The following is a 25,400-nucleotide window of genomic DNA, read 5'->3' as shown; positions in this document are numbered from 1 at the left end:
GGCTGCAGGGTGCAGTGAAAAATGGCATCGGGAGATGTGAATTCTGTGTGACGTGGGTAAGTCACTTAACCTCTCTGGACCTCAGTTCCATCATGTGCAAAACGAGGAGATTGGACCAGATCACCTTCAGGGTCAACTTCCCAGTCTGAAGGCTTTTGCCCTTCTACTCCACTCTACCTCAGTGTTCTAGTGAGACTTGGGTAGATATTCATTTTACCATTAATTGCAAGGGAGAACTTTTCAGTAAAACATAAATCCACAGAAAAAGAGCCAACCTATTAAAAAAAAAAAAAAAAGCAAAAAAAAAAAAAAAGCAGGCTGTAGTCAGTGTCTATGATGCTTCTTGAGAACCAATTCTTATGTTCCTGTTGACTCGTCTATAGGGACCCTGTGCTTTTAAAACAAATTTCCCCCATTCGTGCTTCTCCTCAAAATCAGGACATTTCAGGTTATGCTGGAACACCACTAGTGGCAGTTAAACACTTCTTAAAAACAATTTACCAGAAAAATACATATTTACTTAAATTAATATATTAATAATACACCTTGCCATTGTAGTTATAAAAAACATTTGGAACTTATTACTTTTTTCTTCTTCATAAGATCCTCCAGAGCTGCTACTGTATCGAGATTCTAGTCTGTGATGTTGACGATTTAAGTGACTGTTTAGTCCACTGTAGATGTCTAGGTGCACATAGCTATGGGAATGATCATGGAGTTAGTCACAGTTCATGGAAAAATGGTATTTGTACTTTCAGTTTCACTTTCTACGTTTAAAAAAGAACACAGTACATCAACTATTAACAAAAGTTTACTATGAGACACACACACACACACACATACACATGTTAATTTCCATCTTATAGTTCAAAAGCTTAAGATTTAAAGTCAATTATTTCTACCTGAAGATTTTTCTTAAATGGGGTAGTAATGTTCTGATAAAGCCTATTTTATAAAGAAGATAGGCAGAGTGAATAGCCATTTAGGAAAGTCTAAAACAGTAAACAACACAAAAAGAGAGAACATACTCTACCTATTCATCTGTTACAGCGCATAAAAGAATCTAGCGAGTCAGCATTTTAATGATGAAATAGGCAATGTGGAAAATTTCCAAAATGGAAATGTATTTCTTCACTAGAATTTTGAAATATACATTCTATGAAATATACATGCCAATGCAGAAGTTATCATTTATTCTGATAATCAGGCTCTGTCAAACCGAAAGGCTAATGAAGAACAAAGGGGTACTTACCTCTCTTCAATATTCTCTTTTATGGGCTTATTATCGGGATTGCCGTCTATGGGAGCTACCATTGTATTGCTACTGGAAGTAGTTCCTGCAATCAGAAATAAAACCGTATCTGTGAACTTAAAGCTTGGGATAACTCAGTAAGAACAAAAGATTTCAAAATTACAGATGTTAAAACTCCACTAAAATGAAAGCAACGTGATTTTTATAAAGGAATGTACTTGGGGCAGTTGGGTGGCTCAGTCAGTTGAGCATCTGACTTCGGCTCAGGTCATGATCTCCCAGTCCATGGGTTTGAGCCCCGCACTGGGCTGTGTGCTGACAGCACAAAGCCTGGAGCCTGCTTTGGATTCTGTGTCTCCTCCCGCCTCTCTCTGCCCCTCCCCTACTCTCACTCTGTGTCTCTCCCTCTCTCTCAAAAATAAACATTAAGGGGCGCCTGGGTGGCTCAGTCGGTTAAGCGTCTGACTTTGGCTCAGGTCATGATCTTATGGTCCGTGAGTTCAAGCCCCGCGTCGGGCTCTGTGCTGACAGCTCAGAGCCTGGAGCCTGCTTCCGATTCTATGTCTCCCTCTCTCTCTGACCCTCCCCCGTTCATGCTCTGTCTCTCTCTGTCTCAAAAATAAATAAACATTAAAAAAAAAATAAAAAATAAACATTAAAAAAATTTTTTTTAAAATAAAAAGGAACGTACTCATAACAACCAAGAGGGAAAGGAGACAGCAGCAACAAAATTTTGGATGGTTGAAAACAAATGGACAAGAAGTAATTAAGCTTTAAGAAGGCTGAATCTTAAGCTGGTCATGGGGTAAACCATCTATGCTGTTGAACCTCCAAAAGGTTCAGGAATTCATAGCTTTGAGTATCTCTGGGAGTACTCTGAAGGTGTTGCTAAAACGGCAGGCTTGGTTGAAAATCTACTTCAGAGGTAATTGGTCCCCAAAATCTATACCCCTTCCTCTTGTAACAGGGTGGCTCTCTCCCTACACTTCCAGAAATCTTTTCTGATAAGAGTAAATCAAAGATTTCTGGACTAGGGCACATAATTACAGCTGAAAGAATAAGAACTTTATTGAGAATAGGGGAATTGAGTGAAAATATACATCCTAAAATTTGAGATTGTATCCCCTTGAAACCTTCTCACCCCATGGGGCTACCAGAAGGCTTAAAGACTATGCTGTGTGTATGTGTGTATGTTATCTATGGATTAATGTATTTGTACACACATACACACACAGCCCTACACCCTCTCCTTTAGGTAGATGACTAATAGAGTTTTGTCTGGGGAATCTGATTAGTCATCCAAGAGAAGAGACCTATAGACACTTACACCAATGAAATCACCATACAACAAATGACAAAGTCAATAAGTTCCATGTATACCTATAAAACATCCAATCAACTTAAAAATTTTTTTTTAATGTTTATTATTTTTGAGAGAGAGAGAGCATGAGCAAAGGAGGGGCAGAGAGAGAAGGAGACACAGAATCAGAAGAAGGCTCAGCACAGAGCCCAACATGGGGCTTGAACCCGTGAACTGTGAGATCATGACCTGAGCCGAAGTCAAATGCTCAACGGACTGAGCCACCCAGGTGCCCCCCAATCAACTTTTTAATATTCCACTCTTTATCAAAAGACAGATCTAGAATTGGTAGACTTTTGAGAAAAGCTTTTACTAAGACAAATCAAAACAGAACTATATAGATACAATAGGAACTTTTGCTGGGAGAAGAAAACTTCATCAGATAAGGAAGACAGTCCAACTATGAAACATGAATAAGGCGTTCCTAAAAAAAAAAAAAAAAAGACGAAACAAAAAACTAAAGAATAAACTCTTCAGAATTAAAAATATTAAAAGCTTTCAATGGAAGTGTTATTAGAAATCCCTTAGAGGGGCGCCTGGGTGGCGCAGTCGGTTAAGCATCCGACTTCAGCCAGGTCACGATCTCGCGGTCCGTGAGTTCGAGCCCCGCGTCGGGCTCTGGGCTGATGGCTCAGAGCCTGGAGCCTGTTTCCGATTCTGTGTCTCCCTCTCTCTGCCCCTCCCCCGTTCATGCTCTGTCTCTCTCTGTCCCAAAAATAAATAAATGTTGGAAAAAAAAAAAAAAAAAAAGAAATCCCTTAGAAAGTAGAACAAAAAGAGCCAAAAGAGCTAAGAGATGAAAATAGATGCCAGAAAATAAACTATAAAAGATTTCTAATTATACAGATGTTATTAACATGACAGAAACATTCAATATAAACCAAGTGACAAATAATTTCATGGAAATGTAATTTAAAATAGTCTCAGTATTATATTGATTTTAATGGAAGTTATTCCCTCAGGGACACAGTTTCTTCAACTTAAAATATTATAATAACTATACCTGTGTGTGTGTGTGTGTGTGTGTGTGTGTGTATCACTTACATGACTGTATTATATATGCCCAAATAATTATAATATGAAATTACAGAGTAATTCAACAAGTAAGCACTTTCTATATTTAACACACTAATTATATTCATTAAAAAATGCTTGTTGGGGCGCCTGGGTGGCGCAGTCTGTTAAGCGTCCGACTTCAGCCAGGTCACGATCTCGCGGTCCATGAGTTCGAGCCCCGCGTCAGGCTCTGGGCTGATGGCTCAGAGCCTGGAGCCTGTTTCAGATTCTGTGTCTCCCTCTCTCTCTGCCCCTCCCCCGTTCATGCTCTGTCTCTCTCTGTCCCAAAAATAAATAAACGTTGAAAAAAAAAAAAATGCTTGTTATAGAAGGGGAGGGTGTGCCTGGGTGGCTCAGTTGGTTAAGCATCCGTCTCACGGTTTTATCTCAGTCATGATTTTGTGGTTCATGAGATCGAGCCCTGCACTGGGCTCTGTGCTGACAACGTGGAGCCTGTTTGGGATTCTCCCTCTCCTTCTCTTTCTGCCCCTCGCCTGCTTGTTCGGTCTCTCTCTCTCTCTCTGTCTCAAAATAAATAAATAAACTTTAAAAAAATGCTCGTTGTATCTATATTCCAGTTCCAAATACATATGTAAATACGTTTCCCTCTGTAATATTAAGAATTCTCACACTGTCAAACTTCATCACTCATATGAAGATTTACAAAGTCTTGTCAAGTTAATTACCATACATGACTCATGTTTGCTTTTGTTTTGTTTTTTTTTTTCTTAATTTTAGAGACAGCAAGTGGGGGGGGATGGGCAGAGGGAGAAAAAAGAGAGAGAGAGACAGAGAGAGACAGAGAGAGGGAGGGAGAGAGAGGAAATCCTAAGCAGGCTTCATGCCCAGCGTGCGGCCCGACGGGGGCGCTGTTATTTTCTCGATGATTTTAAGGCAAATGCTTGCTAGGGTGAACAATTATGTCAAGCTTCTCTTTTGAGACCAAGTTACCAGTTTCAAATGGCTTCTCACCTGAGGTGACAGAAGGGATTTTGCAGCTGGAAGTGATGCGGTAATACGGGGGGTTATCCATGTGAGTGACCCCCGAGCTGACGGGGTCTGTCAGCTGCAGTTCCCGCACCAGCTCCTCCAGCAACTGCATCGTTTTGTCTCTACCTAAATAGACAATAACTTTCTTCACCTGTCACAAAAGAAATTGTGTGGAGAAGAAAAAGCCCAAGTTTTATTTCACAAATTGGTCTTGAAACACATTTTAACAGATAAGTTCGACTTTAAATAGTAGGTGAATAAGCACAACTTAAGTCTGAACATCAATCAGCAATACGGCATTAGTCAGCTTTCCAAACACAGTCCCCCCTCCCGGCCCAGTGTTACACTTATGACTGGATATTGTTTAATGGTTCCCACCGTATCTACGACATCACTATTTTTTTTTTTTTTAAGAAAAGGAAAAGCTAATTGCTTTTCTGTAAATCAGTTTCTTTTTAATGGAAAGACTGCAATTAATAATATCATCCCAAATTTCCTGTTATTTTCAGTCAGTCAGACTTCAGACCCAGAATGGAGTTTTTATTCTGCTTTTCCTATGCTCCCTATCTAACCCTGCAGTACAGAGTAGTGATCCACTAGAACCGGACTCCAGACCGCACAGCCTGGACTGCAGTGTAGACACATACTAGCTACGCGATCGGACAGCTACTCTCAATTTTCTCTTCTGCAAAACGGGGACAGGAGCACCCACTTCATATAGCTTGTTAGGATTACGTAAGATTTAATGAAGCATTTTAAATATGCCTAGCACAGAGTATGAGTTACATAAGTGAAAGCACAGAGTATGAGTCACATAAGTTCTGCGTGTTGGCAATATGCATTACTGAACCGCTTACTAACTGATTGGCCTCTTTTTCCCTTTGTACTTCAACCCTTGCAACTCAAAACATGTGGTCCACCGGCATGGGCATCATCCCTGGGAGCTGCTAGAAATACAGAGTCTCAGGCTCCACCCTCCAAGTCAGAACTAGTCGCCCCGGTGATTCATCTGCACACAGACAACTGAGAAACTCTGATTCACAGGAGCCCGGGGGCAAATCTTAAAACGTGTTTTATTATATCATACCAGAATCTTATAATGATTACCCATTGACTTACACACAGCTCTGTATCTCTCCAACCTGCTCTATTTGCTAATTCTCTGTTCCCGGGTTCAGTCGCCTCAGACCCTGCCAGGTGCCCTCCTGCCCCTGTGCCTTTAACCTGTCTGACTGTAAGGAACTCCCTCAATCCAGCCAAGTCTTCAAGCCCCAGCCCCGCCCCGACTCCCCTGCTTTCTCCGCAAAGCTTTCCCAACCTTTCACAAACAGATTTGGGTTGGAATCCACTCTACTAAGTGACAGAGCTAAATGGCTGTGTGGCACTGGGGAAGTGATTCTTCTCTCTGCCCTGTTTTATTCACATGTAAAACTGCAGTAATCTTAGCAAACTCAGATCTATTCTGAGAATTAAATGAAACAATGTCGATGAGGTGCCTGTACCCTGCCTGGTCTATAATAAGTGATTAAGAAGAGATAATTAAGAAATTATCAATGTCATCAAAAAGTTCCTTTTAAGTTTCTGGCAAATGGTTATCCCCTGAATTTCATCTTGGCTTCTTGGGAGTTATAACTTCATGCCTGTTTCTTCTTCCAGCCCAATTCACTCATTCATCCATCCAATTTATGGGTGGCGTCTATGTGCCAGGCACTGTTCCAGGCTCTGGGAAGACAGCAATGAACCACACAGACAAAATTCCTGCTCTTGAGGAGAATCTACTGGACTGATGGAGGCAAAAGCAATGAGGCAAGTAGGTAAAATATATGTTTGATGATGAGAAGTGCTGGGAAGATCAAGCAAGCAGGGAAAGGAAAAAGAGAGTAGGGGTCGGGACAGGGCATCTGCAGTCTTGGACAGGATGACCAGCAAGGGCCTCAATGAGAATGGACATCTAAGAAAAGACCTGAAGGAGGTGAGGGAGTGAGCAATGTGGCTACGTAGGGAAAGTGCAGAGGCCCCAAGGTGGGAGTGCCAGAGAGCAGGGCAGCAAGGATGTCAGCAGGGCCTGGGGCAGGGGGTCTGGGGGAGAACATGAGGAGATGAGCTCAAAGAGATACGTGAGACCCTGTAACTGTCTACCACACACCCACCCTTCTCTGAGTGTTTCTCGACGAACGGCAATCCTGTGGCATGCCTTAAGAACGCTTTCAGTAACCAAGTTAACTCGGGAGATGTCAGGCGGAGCAAAGCTAGGAAATGGTTTGTGTAAAGTAGGACCTGGAAGAACTTTTACAGCAACATTCTGCAGAGCTGTTCTGCAGAGCTTTCCCCTCTAGAAGGTAAACACTGTGACATTCTTCATCGCCTCTCTCGCATTATGCTTTCCCTTGCTCCTGGAAGCCGTCGGCACCCTTCTATAGGCCCTGAGCTCTCACTCACCGTTCTGCTCTCGTATCCAACTCCTGCCTAGCAGAAAGTGCAAACATCCCCCATTCTGTGGTCTCCCTTCAATATCACTTCCTCTCGAGGATCATCTCCAGTCCTCTCAGAGAGCTGCGGTTCCCCGGTTATTTACGTTCAGTACTCTGCAATTTTCCTTTGTAGCCCTTATCAAGACCGTACTTTATCCACTTACTGATCCATTCATTAAATAAATTAGGTGGAAGTTCAAAGAATAAAATCTCCACCACCCACTGGATTGAAATGCCTGGAACCTCGAAGAGAACCTGGCAATATGCATTATTGAATCGCCTGTCATAAAGGCTAGATGATACCGGCTGAATGAAGCAATGAATAAATGCATGCGCTATTTCCTGGCGGGGTCCTCACTGTGGCCCCCTGCTTTGCCTCTGCTGGTCTACTACTGCCCACACTCTGCTACAATAAGCAACCAGGTAAATATTATTAAGCACAACAATTTTTTTTTAATGAACCTGAATACATACGTAAGGCAAGAGGCTTGGTTCACTATTCACTCCGCAAATGCTGATCAGAAAGTGCAAAATTATTTTCAGGTTTTTTGGCCAGCCATCTGCAAGTGTGGTCCACACGTTCTCCACCTCCGACCAGGCCAGCTCATCACCATACTAGATGCAGGATACACAACACACACTTCAGTGACGACTGCTTGTTAAACACCAAACTTGTCAGAGCACGAAACATTAGAAAATGATGTTTTCATACACAGCTTGAATCTTTTCCATACTCCAGAGGAACAATCATTTCTTCCAACAAATACAAACATAAACATCATTAACCATATATGATTTTGTCTCCTCCCCTGAAAACCTATTTTACATCTAATGAGAAGTGCTTTGAATAAAGGAGTTTATAAAGCGTATCTGGTTATCACAGGATTGCCTAATCTTTCCCTCTATTTCTAACCTTTTTTACTCCTCTTAACTCAATAATCCTGTGCAGCAACTGCTAACACAAGCCCCATTTTACCTTTGCTGTCATGTACATTAGGTTGTTCAAAACCATCGCAGTGGCTTGTGGGGACCCCCAGCCTTCTCCTCGCAACCAGCGCCTGCTAGTCACCATAAGTTCTCGGTCTTTTAAGGAGTCGTCTTCCTCTTCATTGTGTCGCCTCGCTGTGGGCAAAGGTTTTAAATCTACCAACTCGATGTTGTTCATCCACGGTAACAGGTAGTGTAGCATTACTTGCCTCCCAGCAGGGTGAGCCGTCTGAATTCTCTGGCTTATCTCTGTAATTAGAAACAAGCCAAAAGAGGGAACCACTGGTATCATTTCAGTTTCTTCTAATTTGTAATTAATGTCCACGACTCATTCTTTGAGAAGAAGAAGCCAAGATTTTATTTTTTACTTTTAACAATTATGAGTGCTGTTTCTCCTGTTAATAAATTTCACCTCGATGACATCATAAAGAAAATTAACAACTAACAAAAATCAGATCCTACTTTTACATAAAATACTTTTGGTGGCTCTGACATATAAATGCTTATGCATTATTGGTGGGACTGTAAAATGGTGCGACCACTAGGGTAAACAGTATGGCAGCTCCTTGAAAAGTTAAAACTAGAACTACCATATTATCCAGCAATCCCACTTCTGTATATATATATCCAAAAGAACTGAAAGCAGGGTCTCAAAGAGATATCTGCATACCCACGTTCATAGCAGCACTATTCACAACAGTCAAGAGGTGAAAGCAATCCAAATGTCCACTGACAAGTAGATGGATAAACAAAATGTGTTATGTATATATACATATATGTGTATATATACACATATACATATACACATATATGTATATATACACATATATACATATACATACATACATACACACACACACACACACACACACACACACACATATATATATTCATTCTTGCAATGGAAGAATTCCTTCCTTAAAGAAGAAGGAAATTCTGTTGTGCCACAACATGAATGAACCTTGGGGTAATTATGCTAAGTGAAACAAAAACACAAACACTAAATAATTCTTTTTATAGGCGTATCTAAAATAATCAATTTCATAGAAATAGAAAGTACAACGGTGGTTAGCAGGAGGTAGGGAGTAGGGGCAAAAGGGAAGTTCTTTAGTGGCTATAGAGTTTCAGCTTGACAGGGTGAAAAATTTCTAGAGATCAATTTCACAACAATGTTAACATACCGAACACTACTGAACTATAAACATCTAAAATGATTCCTACGGTAAATTTTATGATGTCTTTTTACCTCAGTAAATACATACATGTAATTATAAGATAAAAGACAGTCTTTTTACATAGATTACTTTAAACTGACCCATGAAAAATCTCCATATTTTGGTTCTATATAGGGGAGACTCCTATGATGCACTTGTTACTTTCACATTCATCTCATTTAATGATGGTAATAAATCTGTGAGGTAGACAGAGTCTAAGTAATCTGCCTAAGTCAGAAATGTATCGCGTGCCAAAGTATTCAAACACAAGGTTGATTCCAAAGCCCATATGCCTTTATACACAGCGAAATTTCCAAAAGTCACTTTAAATAAACATCTTCTTTCTCCTTGGCCCCCCCCTTTTGCCCACCAGGCCTTGGTAGTTATTTACTCATTAAAAGGAGTAAATATAGGGGCACCTGGGTGGCTCAGTAGGTTGGGCGTCTGACTTCAGCTCAGGTCATTGTATCAAAGTTATGGAGTTCGAGCTCCATATTGGGCTCTCTGCTGTCAGTGCAGAGCCTGCTTTGGATTCTCTCTCTTTTTCTCTCTCTCTCTCTCAAAAATAAATATTTTTTACAAAAGCAGCAAATACAGAAGTGTAGTGATTTGGAACTTGGCTCTGGAACTGCACACACATGGGTCTGAATCCCAGTTCTACCACAGACAAGCTGCTTGGCCTAGGGCCAACCTGTCAACCTCTGATCCTCGATTTATTATTGTGTAAGAAGAGGGTGACAAAAGCAGATGCCTCATGGGATTACTGTGCACATTCACAATAGTGCCAATCAAGTGCTCAGTCCCATGCTTTCTGGTTTATAACCAGAACTATTCAGAAATTACAATAATCCTTCCTATTAATACATTAATGTTAGTGCCTCCGGTATGAAATGAAAGCCCTGGAGCTCTCAAAGTAGTTGAAGGAAGAGGTCGGACTAGGGGAGAGGTGGTGTGTGTGGGAGCTGGGGCCACAGAAACAGCAGTGGCCTCCCTCAGGGAGACAGGGTCTCTTGAGAAGGAGGCCTGGGATGGAACTCTGGGAACGCGATGACTTCAGATAGAAGAAAAGAATCCACCAAAAGTGACAGAAAAGGAATACCTCACAGTAGAAGGAAAACTAGGAAATATTAAATTTCTAGAAATCAAGAGAGGTCAGAATGTTAAAAAACGGAAGGTGACTAACATTAATTGCTGGGCAAAGTAGCAAACAGATTGAAGACCAGAAGCTAGTGATTAGATTCAGCAGTGGTAAAGCCTTCAATAAGTTTACAAAGAGGAAACTCAAGCTAACGGAGTCTTAAGGCTATTTATGAAGATGCATGAGAGTGGAGGCCATGATAATAGTGGATGCAGACACTCAAGGCAAGGTAAAGGGGCAGGAGATGGGTTAGAGGTGGCTGTACAGGGGCGCCTGGGTGGCTCAGTCGGTTGAGCGTCTGACTTCGGCTCAGGTCATGATCTCGCGGCTCATGAGTTCGAGCCCCGTGTCGGGCTCTGTGCTGGCAGCTCAGAGCCTGGAGCCTGCTTCTGCCTCTGTGTCTCCCTCTCTCTCTCTCTCTCTCTCTCTCTGCCCCTAACCCACTCGCTTTCTGTCTCTGTCTCTCTCAAAAATAAATAAACATTAACAAAAAATTAATAAAGAAGAAGTGGGTGTATAGGAGGAAAACGATGGGAAGAGCAAGGGTGGGAAGGGCCAGGGAGGGGACAACATTTAAAGATTTCCGCAAGTGGTCCAGAGAGAGGAAGGGGCGGGACCCTCAAATTTCAAAATGGGCAAAGTTTACATTGACAGCTGTACTCTACAACCCCTAAGAAGCACTGTGCTCATCTTGCCTTGGAAACAATCAGAGTGAAAACTGCACTGAGTAGGTTTACAGGCTATATTTTGGTTTAGAATAAACCATTTTAAGCAAAGCAGTTATAATTAACCAATCCTACTGACAAGGGCGTCTGATGACAGAACTGAAGGAAAAGGGACAAGGTGACTGAGCTGTGGGCATGGTCTACACTCATATCAGCTGCCATCCCGACCCATTTCTGAAGCTCTGAGACTCCGCTGGACTGTTCTGCTCTCTGTGTAGGAGCCCTGAGAAGAAGGCCAGCAGCAGCATCAGTGGCCATGGCGGTCACTGCTTTGCACCGATGACCATGCACACTGATCCTCAAAGGGCTGTCAGGACTGCGGGAGTTACAGAAAAGGAAGGGCTCGGTCACTGCCATCTACCGGTACAAACCAAACAGGCAAACCACTTTAAGATTGAATGTTACAGGAATTTAAATCGTTTCCCCCTGCCCCCCCCAGTCAGGTCAGTGAGGGATGGGGAATACTTCCACTACTGAAATGGAGGCTGTGGAAAGATGCCCAAAGAAGGTGAAGGTCACCATGTCTTGACTAAATGAAAGAAAGGGTCCACAGGAGAACTTTCTAATCCCCTGGATGTCCGTTTTGGTGCCTGTCCAATTCTCAGACTAAAATAAGATCTTGTTACAAGTGAAAAGTAGAAAAACCAGCTAAGTGTTCGGTGTTAAAATTAACTCTTCGGTGAAAATTCAAGAACTACAGGAGAACTTGCAATAGTGTCCACTGGGCAGAAGGTTAAACTAGATTTCAAACAAAAATTGTCCTAAAGCTGAGTCTTGGCAGATCCAGATAGAGAGCACATCTTGCCTGACACATAGTCCCTCTGTTTTAGACGCTCGAGGCAGGAATAGTTGTTGGCCCCAAGGAAAGGAAATTGAACCAGAAAGCAATGTGGGATCCTAAGCGATAGTTTTGCTTAAGGCACTGCAGGCCCTTTCCCTATGATTACAGGTTTTCCTTAAAGAAAGAAACCTGGATCCTTATCTCTGCCCGTTTTTATTATTAATGACAGACCAATGCACAAGATAAGTTATATACTAGAAGACTCAGGAAGTTCTGTGTCTACCAAAGAAATGTTTTTATTTATTTCTATTTTTAAAGTATATTTCTTTATTTAATTTTTAAAATGTATTTATTTTGAGAGAAACAGAGACAATGCAAGTCAGGGAGGGGCAGAGAGAGGGAGAGAGAAAGAGGGAGAGGGAGAGGGAGAGGGAGAGGGAGAGGGAGAGGGAGAGGGAGAGGGAGAGGGAGAGGGAGAGGGAATCCCAAGCAGGCTCCATGCTGCCAGCACAGAGCCTGACACAGGGCTTGAACTCATGAAACCATAAGATCATGACCTGAGCCAAAACCAAGAGTCAGACGCTTAACCAACTGAGCCACCCAGGCCCAGCTATTTCTTTATTTTGAAAGCGAGTGAGACAGAACACAGGAGGGGCAGACACAGAGGGAGACAGAGAGAATACCAAGCAGGTTCCATATTGCCAGTGCAGAACCCGATGTGGGGCTCAATCTCACGTACCATGAGATCACGATCCGAGCCGAAATCAAGTGTCAGTCACTTAACTGACTGAGCCACCCAGGTACCCCTATTTTTATTTTTAATGTTTATTTATTTATTTTGAGAGAGAGAAAGAGGGAGAGAGAAAGAACGTGCGTGTATGCAAGGTGGGGAGGGGCAGATACAGAGAATTCTAACCACACTCTGTGCTATCAGTGCAGAGCCCAACACAAGGCTCAATCTCACAAACTGTGAGATCATAAGATGAGCCAAAATCAAGAGTCAGAAGCTTAACTGACCGAGCCACACACAGGTGCCACAAGAAATATTTTAATTTAATTATTTTCTTTAAAGCTCATGTTTTTGAGAGAGAGAAAGGGTGCACATGCACACAAGCAGAGGAGGGGCAGAGAAAGAGGGAGAGAATCCCAAGCAGGCTCTGCACCATCAGCGGGCAGCCCGCTGTGGGGCTTAATCCCGGGAATTGCAAGGTTATGACCTGAGATGAAATCAAGAGTCTGATGCTTGGGGCGCCTGGGTGGCTCAGTCGGTTAAGCGTCCGACTTCAGCTCAGGTCACGATCTCGTGGTTTGTGAATTCAAGCTCCATGTCAGGCTCTGTGCTGACAGCTCAGAGCCTGGAGCTTGCTTTGGATTTTGGGTCTCCCTCTCTCTCTGACCCTCCCCCCACTCACATTCTCTCTCTCTCTCTCTGTGTCTCCAAAATAAACATAAAAAAAAAAGTCTGATGCTCAACCAGCTGAGCCACCCAGGCACCCCCCCAAACATGTTTTTAAATTGCATGTGAAGCCCCCTCTTCTTTTTTTTTTTTTTTTTTTCCACTTTTTGCAAGGCAAAGAAGAAAGGAAGGCAAAGTGAGAAGCCTGGAAAGACTTCATTAATAAGAAATTTACATATCATGAGAGGATTAGTATTAAGAGTTCTTATTAAAGAAAAAACATTCTCTCACATAAAGGCATGTTTTATTTTAGGGGTATCTGGCTGGCTCAGTCAGAGGAGTGTGCGACTCTTGATCTCGGGGTCATGAGTTTGAGCCCCACATGTGGTGTACAGATAAATAAAGAAAGAAAACTTTAAAGACATGTTTTGTTTTGATTCAACCTCAAATTTCATATATGTAAAATGTCCTAAAAGTAGCTATTTAGAAACGATTCCTAACGAAAACCCACTAACCAGTTCAATGATCATACCTGAGAACATGGCGAGAGTTAGCTCAGGATAAGCCCTTGCTAACTCCTCGGATAACTGATAATACGAAACAGAATACAGGTGCGGCAGAGGAGACAGCTGGCTAAGTACTCCATCTGTTCTCTGAACTTCCAATTTGTGAGCATAGCGAAACATCTTCGGTTCCAGGATCTGCAGGAATGTAGAGTAAAGATTTCATGAGTCCTCTAAATTTCAGCTATAATCGAAAAATAAAATCTTCTCACAAGAATTATTCCAGCTTAAAAATAATATAGGTATGTATATTGAAAGTATTCCAGATGTTAATTTTTTTTTCTTTTTTCTTTTTTCAGCATTTATTTATTTTTGAGAGAGAGAGAGAGAGAGAGAGAGAGAGAGAGAGAGACAGAGCATGAGTGGGGGAGGGACAGAAAGAGGGGGAGACACAGAATCCGAAGCAGGCTCCAGGCTCTGAGCTGTCAGCACAGAGCCTGACACGAGGCTTGAACCTATAAGCCGTGAGATCATGACCTGAGCCGAAGTCAGATGCTTAACTGACTGAGCCACCCAGGCGCCCCAAGATGTTAATTTCTAATTCCTAGAAATGTTTGCAAAGGATCTGTAATTGTTTACAAGCCTTTATATTCCTTGAGCTTAATGCCAACAGTTTGAGGCAGTAGCAGTCTGAAAATGACTTAAGCAACTTACTATACCATTACTTGAAGAAAATTTACCACTTCCCAGCTCAAAAACAGGATTATATGAAACATGTATAAGTGAAAAAAAAATCTTCAAATAGATCTTGGTTACATACAGATCAAATAAGGAATATGATTTAAAAATTCTTTAACATTACACTATATAGAGAGTGATACCACTGAACTTTCTTCCTAATTAATTAAGACATTAGGGTGTAATTCCCGAGATGGTCACAACCACCATCAATACCACTTTAAGCCCTCTGGAAAAATCAGCATCTAATTGAATCTCATTCTTGGTTAAAAGAGAAAAATCTCACCCTATTAACAATTAGATATTGTATGATGATGGAATATCCATGCTTGGGAAGTAACCTTTCTATGTTATTATTCTTGGTCTAATAAAGAAAAATTATACAAGGTCATCAAAGAAGAGCTAATTACTTTTTACTTCGTTCTCAAAAAATCATTTGGCTCACATTATTCTTATCTGGCAGGTCCTGATCACTCAATTTGTGTAAGTACTTGAACACATATAGGCATATACAGGTGCATGTGTGGGAGTATATACGTGACCCCTTTGTAATACACTTCTGAACAGTCTGTATTATTTGTAGACTTAAGTGACCCATATTATCTTTGTCTTCTATTTGTAATGATAATCAGGAATTGATACCATGTCTCCCCACTGAAAATAAAGCTGAATATTTATAGACTTTCAAGGCAAGAATAGATAGCAATGCTTCATGAAATCCTCAATAAGAAATATTTTAACTATGGGCGCCTGGGTGGCTCAGCTGGTTAAGCATCGGACTCTTGATCTCAGCTCCAGCCCTGTGTTGGGCTCTGCGTGGACAGTGTGAAGCCTGCTCGAGATTCTCTCTCTCCTTCTCTCTCTGCCCGTCCCCTGCTTGCACTCTTTCTCCCTCAAAAATAAATAAATAAACTTAAAAAAAATATTTTAAGTAACATTTGCTTACATACCTGTAAAAGTTGCATAGCAACCTCATAGATGCTTCGAGAAGAATCAGCTGCTTTAAACAGGATCAGATTCAGGAGCATCACTGTATCACACTGATAATCCCTAGGGACAAATTTTACATGTTAGGTAAATGTTTAGAGGCTTTCACACCATTAATAAATATGATACACAAAGGGGGAGCTGCAGACATGCAGCTTTTAAAGCAATGAAGTGACTAGGGGTTTGTTTTTAAGGCAAAAGGTACAACAGATGCATGGTGATCGTTATTCTTATTTTGGTTACATTTCATTAGAGCTCAGGGAAGCAAAACACTGGTTTCTTAGTATTTTTCTTTAAAAAAAAAAAAAAAGCTAAATAAAATATGGAAGCCAGTATCTAGAGTACCTGTTCTGGAATACATTAGCTATGGCTTTAAAGCAGCCAGCTGCCACTCTCTTGGAACCAGTGTAACATCGGTCCACAGCCCAGTACATCAGGTTGCTCTGATCCGGGTTCAGCTCCAGCAGTAATGTAACTGCTTCACAGCCCAACTGATGAACCTAAGGAAAGGTCACAAGATTGCCCGGGAGAAAGAAATTTATATAACTACTTCCCCATATTTTTATTCAAATAACACAGTATATATATTTATTGTATTGAAGCACAAATCTCAGTCTCCTTTTGTTCAACCTCTTCTCATTTTATTTAGCCAAAAGGAAACAAATGACATGGATAAACTATACTTTTTCCACAAGACTCTACATAGTACAATTCTCTCCTCCAGCAGAGCCCTAAAGGCGGCTGATGAATATGCACAGTGATTCAGTGCTTTCAGAAAAGTGAATTATTAACCTCTCCAGTTATTTTTATCAAGCTTTATTCTTGTCTCGGATAACCTAATACAAAAATTATTCTGAGGGGAAAAAAATGTAAGTTCTATTTTAAATTGTGAAGTCTATGCATGTACAGCAGGAGAATAAAGAATAGGGAAGACAAGAAAGATTAATTGGGGAGTGGTCAAAAAAAATGAAATTAAGCATAACAAATAACATGTATTTCTTCCATGGAGCTCAATGTATTCTATATTAATATAGTTTAGATTTAGAACCCTATTGTGAGATATATGTATACACTATTATATTAACCCTATAATAATTAACATTATTTAAGTAATAAATAAGAATTAGAAAATTCTTAAATTGTTGCATCCTATTTAATTTTATATAATATGCTTTTTGTTTATATTCTAATCTGTCTCCTATTAAAAAAAAAAAGATTGGTTTTCAATGGGTCATACTGTAACTCCAAATAATGTAGTGCCATTTATTATGAAATCTTAAAGGAACTGTCATAATTACCTTTTTGTCCAGAGAGTCCAAAATGTTATCCAACCATTTGTACAAATAGCCATCTGATGAAAGTCCTACATTATCTGCAACAGGGCCACAACATAGTACAGCAGACATAGCCTTCAAACAATAATATTAGAATTACATTTAAAACATTTAAGAGGTTATATGTTGGCTGTTTAATGTGAAGAGGCAGGATATTTTTATTCATGCTTATGTGGCCACAATACCTTTAATTCTTTACAAAGAAAAGCGTAATAGTAATTTTTGAAACTAAGTAATTTATTATGAGTAGTAAGTGAATGGATGATATCAAATTAGGCATGGAGTTTGAACAGTACTGGAAAAGAAGAGGGGGGAAAAAGACGGAGAAAAAGTACTTAAGGAAAAAGAAGCAATTCTCAGTTCTTTAAGAAAATAGTGTTTAAATTTTGGGTGGATTCTGTAACTTCTTTGCGTTGTATTTTATGCATTTAAATAAGCATACAGTATAAATGTTTTCATACAGCAGGCAAATATTTATTCTAATGTTCTCAAGGTACTAAGAAGAAATCTATCCTCTTTACAATACTAGGCAACGAGAGACAAAAAAATTTACACTCTTCACGTAAGAAAAAAGAAAGCAGATTTCTAAGTAAATACCTTTAGGGCACAGTACTGATGTCTGTTAATTTGCATATTTCTGTCACTGTATCTGTCCAAGGGTGTAAACATGATGCTGAAAGGGCCTGCCCAGTGACTGAACAGCATAAACAGACTGTGACGAAGGCTCTGTTGAGGGAAGATACTTCTTCTCTGGTGCACTGTGAATAAAAAATAGATGGGAAAACAATGATTCCCATTTCCCTTTATTTTAATGTGCATGCCAACTTATTTGGCATTGAATATGCAATATTATAAAAAAGAAAGAAGTTTTTATCTTAAACTGCCAAAAACCTCCTCCATGGCAGAAATCATTTCCACATACGCAAGCCACAGGAACAGGGCTGAGACTATGACACCACGCAGCATAGCGTTGTGAGAGATTCAGGACCCACAAGCACGGTTTCAAGGGAGGTACGAGGACCCTGCCCGCCTCTCTCCCTGGCTGTTGCTGCTTACACAGCAAGCGGGGCCGAGACATCAACGCGAACACAACTCTGGATCTCGGTTCAATGTCAAGTGAAATCTTTGGACGAGATAAGTTGTTTTTAAGCTGTATGTTTTTAGCAGCACAGCTGTCTTTGTCAAAGAATCAAGAATCCTTACATGGAATCTTGATACACAAAACAGACAAAGGAGGGGCTGATCTACTTGAACTCAGGGGTAAGGCCTAGAGTCCAAACCCATTCTGCTGCCTCTTGCTGCTGGCAGCAGAGGAAAAACGACACAGTTTGAAAACGACTGTTTGAGATGATCTCCGCGGATTCTCTCCACGTTAAAATTCCATCTACAAATTCTCGGTGTCAATCCTTGTTGAAGAAACCCAAGAGTATCTTAATGAGCCAATCTGGAAGTTGTAGAAAAATGTTTAGTAATGGACTAAATTCTATCTTTATGTTAATGGGCTTCCGATCAGAAAAGTTAGAGGGAAAGAATGCTCTTTCCCTCTAACTGGCATCATTTCCTCTAAAGTTCCAAATAGGGCTCCTGCACTTGAAATTAAGGTACCTAAGAAATGCTTACTGGACTCTCTTATAAAATACAACCCATGCTCTTACTTTAAAAGCCAACTGTTTGCATGTATTTTTAAAGCTAACAAAATTATTCTTTTTCAGAAAGAAAAAGAAAAAAATTGTATTTACATTTATACCAAAGGCTACAGTCACATTTTTATGTCTTACACTTGTACAGAATTTATGGCTTTTCAAAACGTAATTGCACAAATTAATATTTCTAGTGCCTAAACCACTATCTGCCATTTGGTAGGTACTCAACAATAGGTACAATGACCTTAAAGGAACCAGTCAATAACACTGTATCTTTGGTATATTTTGTAACTGCAGCCTACACCCTTCTTCCATTACTCAAAAGTATCTTGTTAATTCTATTCTCATTACTATTTCTTTTTGCTTACTACAACTAGAACAAGTCTGTCTAAAGAAGTTTATCTGAGGGGCACCTGAGTGGCTCAGTCAGTTAAGCGTCCGACTTTGGCCCCGGTCATGATTTCATGGCTCATGAGTTCGAGGCCTACTTCAGGCTCTATGCTGACAGCTCAAAGCCTGGAGCCTACTTCGGATTCTGTGTCTCCTTCTGTCTCTGCCCCTCCCTGGCTCGCACTCTGTCTCTCTCTCCTTCAAAAATAAATAAACATTAAAAAAATTTTTTTTAAATAAAAGAACAGAATTTTTAAAAATAAAAATAATAGAAGAATATTCTATTGACTTCTTAAATTTTTTGTTAGTGTCTTGATTATCATTAAAAATCTAGGTGGGGTTGTTTTTTGACTTCTACTCACACCACTAATTGAAAGCTAAAACAAACGCTTGCCATCCATGTTATGCTGACATATTTTCCACTATGTTTTAGCTGCTTTAGCACCTGAGACTGCAAACCCTCATGGGAAGAAAATATATGACGGTCACTTAATAATTCAATAATGTTTTAAGAAACTGAAACTAGGGGTGCCTGGGTGGCTCAGTCAGTTAAGCATCCGACTTCGGCTCAGGTCATGATCTCACAGTTCGTGAGTTCGAGGCCCTTATCGGGCTCTGTGCTGACAGCTTAGAGCCTGGAGCCTGCTTCAAATTCTGTGTGTCCCTCTCTCTCTGCTCCTCCCCCACTCATGCTCTGTCTCTCTCTCCTTCAAAAATAAATAAAAACATTAAAAAAAATTAAAAAAAAAAAAAGAAACTGAAAATAATTACCTGGAACATTCTGAATGATATTCGCCACTAAGGCACTAAAATGGCATCGTATATCCTTCAGTGTGTCAGAGTCTTTCTCATTTTCTGCTTCCAGGAGTTGTCGAGTTAAATCTACATATTCCAATAAAGTGTTGTTGAGGAAATGTGTTTCATTATCAAGGCCACCACTTGCACTGAAAATATTGGAAAAAAAAAAAAAAAGAAAATGTGATTTTAAATTATAATTTCAATCAAAATAAATTCCTAGTAATCAAACCAGAATAATACACAGTAGACCCTTAAACAATGGGGGGCTTGGGGTACCCACTCACACCACTCCAGTCAAAAATCTGTATATAACTTTTAACTCCACAAAACTTAGCAATTAATAGCCTATTGTTGGCTGGAAACCTTGCCGATAACATAAACTGTTGATGAACATATATATTGCATGTCATACATATTATGTACTATATTCTTGCAATAAAGACAGAGAAAATGAAACCATAAGAGAAAACACATTTATATTACTGTACTGTTAAAATTCACATACAAGTGGGCCTGTGCAGCTCGAATCTATGTTCAAGGATCAACTGTGTATTAAACTTGGCATGGTCATGATAGTGTGCAACTTAATATACAAAAATTAAATGAACATGATTTTGGCTCACAAATATGAGATAGATTGTGCTTTTTTAAAGTTTATTTTAGGAGACAGAGCATGTGAGTAGGGGAGGGGCAGAGACAGAGGGATAGAGAGAATCCCAAGCAGGGTCTGCACTGTTAGCACAGAGCCCAATGCAGGGCTCGATCCTATGACTCTGAAATCATGACCTCAGTTGAAATCAAGAGTTGGACACTTGACTGACTGAGCCACCCAGGTGCTCCTAGATGATGCTTCTTCCTCTTTTTTTTTTTAATGTTTATTTTTGAGAGAGAGAGAGAGACAGAGTGTGAATGGTGGAGGGGCAGAGACAGAGGGAGACACAGAATCCAAAGCAGGCTCCAGGCTCTGAGATGTCAGTACAGAGCCTGATGCGGGGCTCAACCCCACGAGCCGTGAGATCATGACCCAAGCTAAAGTCAGATGCTCAACCTACTGAGCCACCCAAGTGCCCCTAGATGGTGCTTCTTAATCAAGAAACTACTGCAATTTATATTATTCAATTCCATATCTGCTTTTAATCGACTATTCTGAGTGCTGAATGTTATTCCTTCTCTGGCAAAATATATAGTTTTTCAAAATAAGGAAATAAGGAGGCATACGGGATAGGAAGGATCAGTTCAGAAGGGTAGAAAGAAGAAAGACTAGCTCTATATATTCTCCTAGTTGCCACACATATTCATATCATGCCTTTAGCATAATCAATCAAATATCCATTAGGTATTTATTCTCTGCAAGATTCTAAAACAGGTAGTACTAGGGACACAAAACTTTAAGAGAATTCAAGTACGAGTGGTGGTTTTCAAGTCTTCTTATACCCGTGGAATTGTCTCAAAAATCTGCAGTAATTTTTTTCCTGAGGCAAGGGCTCTCTGCCTGGAAACCAAAGACCAGAAAGGCTCCTTTGGTTAGTCAGAAGTCTTGGGTTCCAGTCTTGTTCCATTGTTTATAAAGGATTTGACCAGTAGCTACCTCAGAACATTTTAGTAAGACTATAAATGAGTTACTATGTAAGAAGGAGAAAATGAAATCATAAGAGAAAATGAATCATAATCTTATTAGTAAACCATAAGTGCTATATAAATGATGATGTTACATTACATTCATTTTGATCAGTTTTCCTTGCTATATTTGAAAAGTACCTCTAAAACACAAGATTTTAAAAGTAAAACTAATTTTTAATAGTTGTGAAGAGCTTCTTGTAAACATCATAGGAGTGGCCTGGTTGGCTCAGTTGGTTAAGCATCCGACTTCGGCTCAGGTCATGATCTCACAATTCGTGAGTTCAAGTGCTGACAGCTCAGAGCCTGGAGCATGCTTCAGATTTTGTCTCCTCTCTCTCCCTGCCCCTTGCCCACCTGCATGTGCTCTCTCAAAAGAATAAACATCCTAAAGCCATGAAAACAAGAGTAAGGAATCACCATGGTATTACAGCATCTTAAAAATATCAGTCTACAATAAAAATATGTTCAATGAATTCATAATGAAATGTGTCCTCTCCCTTTTTTTGAGAGAGAAAAGGTGCAAGTGAGAGAGGGGCTGAGAGAGGGTGTGTGTGTGTGTGTGGGAGAGAGAGAGAGAGAGAGAGAGAGAGAGAGAGAGAGAGAGAGAGAAGCAGGGCTCACCCAAGCAGGGCTCATGTTCACCCCAAATGGAGCTCGAGCTCACCCAACGCGGAGCTCGAACTCAAGAACCATGAGATCATGACCTGAGTTGAAGTCAGATGCTTAATGACTGAGCCACCCAGGCACCTTTCTTTTCTTTTCCTTTTTTTTTTTTTTTTGAAATGTTTCCCTTTATTCCTTAAATGAGTGTTTTTAATTTCTGAGTCATGATTTATTATTGGATGGGAAACCAATTTAATAGACTGCAACCTGACCCAGAGAAAAACATTCATTCATTTAACAAATATTCATTGAGTACTTCCTATGCATGAGGCACACAGGATCAGCTTGAGGAACAAAACAAAGATCCCTGCCTTCTTGGCATTCTGAATTCATCTTTTTTGCCTTAATCAAGGAAATAAAAAGTCCATAATAGCAACAGCCTTATAGGATTACTTTCTCTTAAAAAAAAATCAAACAAAACCAAAACCATAACTGTGTTCAAAACCATTACTGCCCAATGGTGAGTACAGCTTTTGCAGTTAAATTTTAAATACACCAACATCCTGCAGTTCCCCAAAATAGTACCAAAGATTCTCCATTCACTAACGTTACATTAAAAGCAACAACCAAAAAAAGATCCAGGTATGTATTAGGTTATTGATTTTTTGCATGAAGCCCAGCATGTTTCAAATTCTCTTTTCCTGACTTCCACTGTTTTGTTTTTGTGTAGGACAAGAAAAAAGGAATGATGTTTCTTTTTCTTTCTTCTCATTTGCTTTTCATTTACTATAAAAGAAAAGGTAATCCGTGGTTTAAATTCTCTTTAATTAAAGCTCTATTTTTGAAAGCACTTGTCAAAAAAGCACTTGATGCGAACTATGAAAGGGAGGAGGTACTCAGAAATAAGCGGGACAATGCCAGAGTAACAACACTGCACTATTATTAACATTCTTTTTTCCTCAGGATCTCTTTTCAGTTACCTTTTTTTGAAGACGATCAGATCTCTCTTTTTTTCCCTCCTTCAATAAACAGTCAGGTAACACCATTATCTTTCCTAAGGAAATAGGTAGTTCTCAACCCAAAGCTGATGGAATTTTCCTCGAGGGGCTGGTCTTAGTGCCAAAATGCCTTTATTCTAACAATGTCTTCATTGGGGAAGGGTGGAAAGTTATGAATTATGATTTATGTTCATGGATTTTGTGATTTTCCCCAATAGGATAGATTAATAGATGACTGGGATAAATTTGTAAACTTTATAGTGTTTAGCCTATATATATATATACATCTATCTATCTATTTATAGATAGATAGATGTATAGATAGATAGATGTATATATATATGATTTTACAGTCTACAAGAAATACATCTTTATTTTTACTTATTTATTTTTAATGTTTATTTATTTTTGAGGCAGGGAGAGAGAGAGCATGAACAGGGGAGGGTCAGAGAGAGGGAGACACAGAATCTGAAACAGGCTCCAGGCTCTGAGCTGTCAGCACAGAGCCTGTCGCGGGGCTCGAACTCATGGACCGCGAGATCGTGACCTGAGCCGAAGTTGGCCGCCCAACCAATTGAGCCACCCAGGCGCCCAAGAAATACATCTTTAAAATGAGGTAAGATAAAGTTAACTTAGTCACAAAACACGGCTACTGTCCTCTTGCCTGAGTTACTAGATTCCTACAAATATCAAAATCCTAGGAATGTCATACCCAATTTTTTCCCGAAGCAATCTAGTACTAGTGGTAGATTTTTTTTCAACATGTTTTTTAGCCACTGGCTAATACTAGATGGACTGGCAAATAATGCTCACAGCGTTGAAGGTTTTTATTGTTGCAAGCGTGCTTTGTTTTTATGTATTTCATAAGAGACAATATTATGTTCTCTAATCAAAGTTTTACAAATCAAAAATCCAACACTGACCTGTGACTAATGACACCCGCATCTGCCAGCAGTTCAAATATTCGTACCAGTTGTACTCGCAAAATATCTCGACGCCTGCGACGCTTCATATTCTGTTCCAGAGATAGAAAGATACTAAGTAAAAGTCCTTCCGGGAAGTCGATAGCAAACTTAGGGTTTTAGGGCTCCTTGCGATTATTTTGTTTGTGTAATGTGGACTTTGAGCAGTCTAGTGGCCACTGAATCAGAGAGACATGTGCAGATAGTTTGATTAATGAGCCAAATAAAATCACATGACAGTTTGTGCGGCCATACCCCTTGTGGGGGGAGAAAATAAAATCCTACAGTTACCTCACAGTTATAGTTACTTTTAGGTTATTTGCTAATCTGACAACTTCAGAAGAACTGAAGTGGTTAGTCAACTGTTCTCACTGAAAGCAAAAGAATCCCTAAGATGTCCCCCCGAATATAACAGAAGGGCGGGGAAAATAAAAAAAAAATAACACAAAGGAGAATGAAGAAATCCCACAGATTTTGCTTGTGCCAAAGTTTTCCACTCACGGATTAATTTTGACACAAAAACGAAATACAAAAGAAAAAATTTATCTGATCATTATGGTATGAATAAATTTGTCTTATTAGAGCCAAAGGACAAATGGCTAGCTTATAATTGCTATAAATCTCCCCTGGATTCTGCTTCCAGTGGGAACTCATGTAGTAGGAAGAGGCAGATTTGCTGCATCATTTTCTTCTATTGCTCATTATGTCACCATGATGTCATTTTCACAGTACAGAGCAACTAGAAACCTACAAAATCCAGACTCCTGCCTTGCATAAGCAGGCCAATTTGCTGATAACCAGTTCATTACAACTACTAGTTCATTTAGCTCTTTATAAAGTTTACAGCAATTCATACTGAACAGGATGGTTTCTAAACAGCTTTTGAGGATTTCTGCAACCTTTTAACTGACTTGTTTTCATCTCATCCCTGTAGAAAGACTGAGTCTACAGCACTCAAAATAAATCTTACATTCAAGGCACATCATTGTACCTATCTATTCACTTGCTATGATGACTTCTCTCCCCTGAAATTCTGAAGTATAAATATTGCTACTTAATTTTGCTTCCATTTCCATTTTCCTCTGCAATCCTTTAACTTTCATGCTATACTGTAATCAACATGATCATTCTGAAACAAAAGTCTAATCAATTACTAAATAGGGATACTATCACTACTCCACCAGGCTAAATTAAAGAAAGGAAATAAAGAAGTACAGATGCTGTCTTACAGTTTCTAAAGAGTAGCTATTATCCCCATCTCCCTCTCCTGTTTTAATTCCTTGGTGACATAAAGAGCAGTGATTCTCAGTCATCTACACCAGGCTCATCTACAGTGGTTTTTAGAAGATTTCTGGGCTCCATTCCAGGGATTCTCATTCAACAGGCCCAGGAATCTATAATTTTTAGGAAGCTCTCCAGGCAATTCTCGGATGCCTATGCCATACGGTAACCAC

General features: G+C 39.9%; 1 protein-coding gene across 6 annotated transcripts in view; it reads right to left on the bottom strand.

Moving 5' to 3' along the window:
* Nucleotides 1–25,400, bottom strand: part of FRYL (FRY like transcription coactivator) — a 279,655-nt gene that overhangs the window by 67,451 nt on the left and 186,804 nt on the right. For all 6 annotated transcript variants that reach the window (XM_030313899.2, XM_030313898.2, XM_030313897.1 and 3 more), the window contains 12 exons: nt 23,908–23,999; nt 19,737–19,909; nt 17,530–17,690; nt 16,897–17,007; nt 15,944–16,098; nt 15,562–15,661; nt 13,903–14,071; nt 8,106–8,365; nt 7,604–7,744; nt 4,641–4,809; nt 1,253–1,337; nt 586–698 (listed from right to left, as the gene is read on the bottom strand). In XM_030313899.2, the coding sequence (XP_030169759.1) occupies nt 586–698; nt 1,253–1,337; nt 4,641–4,809; nt 7,604–7,744; nt 8,106–8,365; nt 13,903–14,071; nt 15,562–15,661; nt 15,944–16,098; nt 16,897–17,007; nt 17,530–17,690; nt 19,737–19,909; nt 23,908–23,999 (1,729 nt within the window). The remainder of the gene's footprint in view (nt 1–585; nt 699–1,252; nt 1,338–4,640; nt 4,810–7,603; nt 7,745–8,105; nt 8,366–13,902; nt 14,072–15,561; nt 15,662–15,943; nt 16,099–16,896; nt 17,008–17,529; nt 17,691–19,736; nt 19,910–23,907; nt 24,000–25,400) is intronic.

Source organism: Lynx canadensis, chromosome B1 (assembly GCF_007474595.2).
Source record: "Lynx canadensis isolate LIC74 chromosome B1, mLynCan4.pri.v2, whole genome shotgun sequence".
Lineage (NCBI taxonomy): Eukaryota > Metazoa > Chordata > Mammalia > Carnivora > Felidae > Lynx > Lynx canadensis.
Note: the sequence above shows the minus strand (reverse complement) of the source record. Positions and strands in the feature narration are given on the sequence as shown.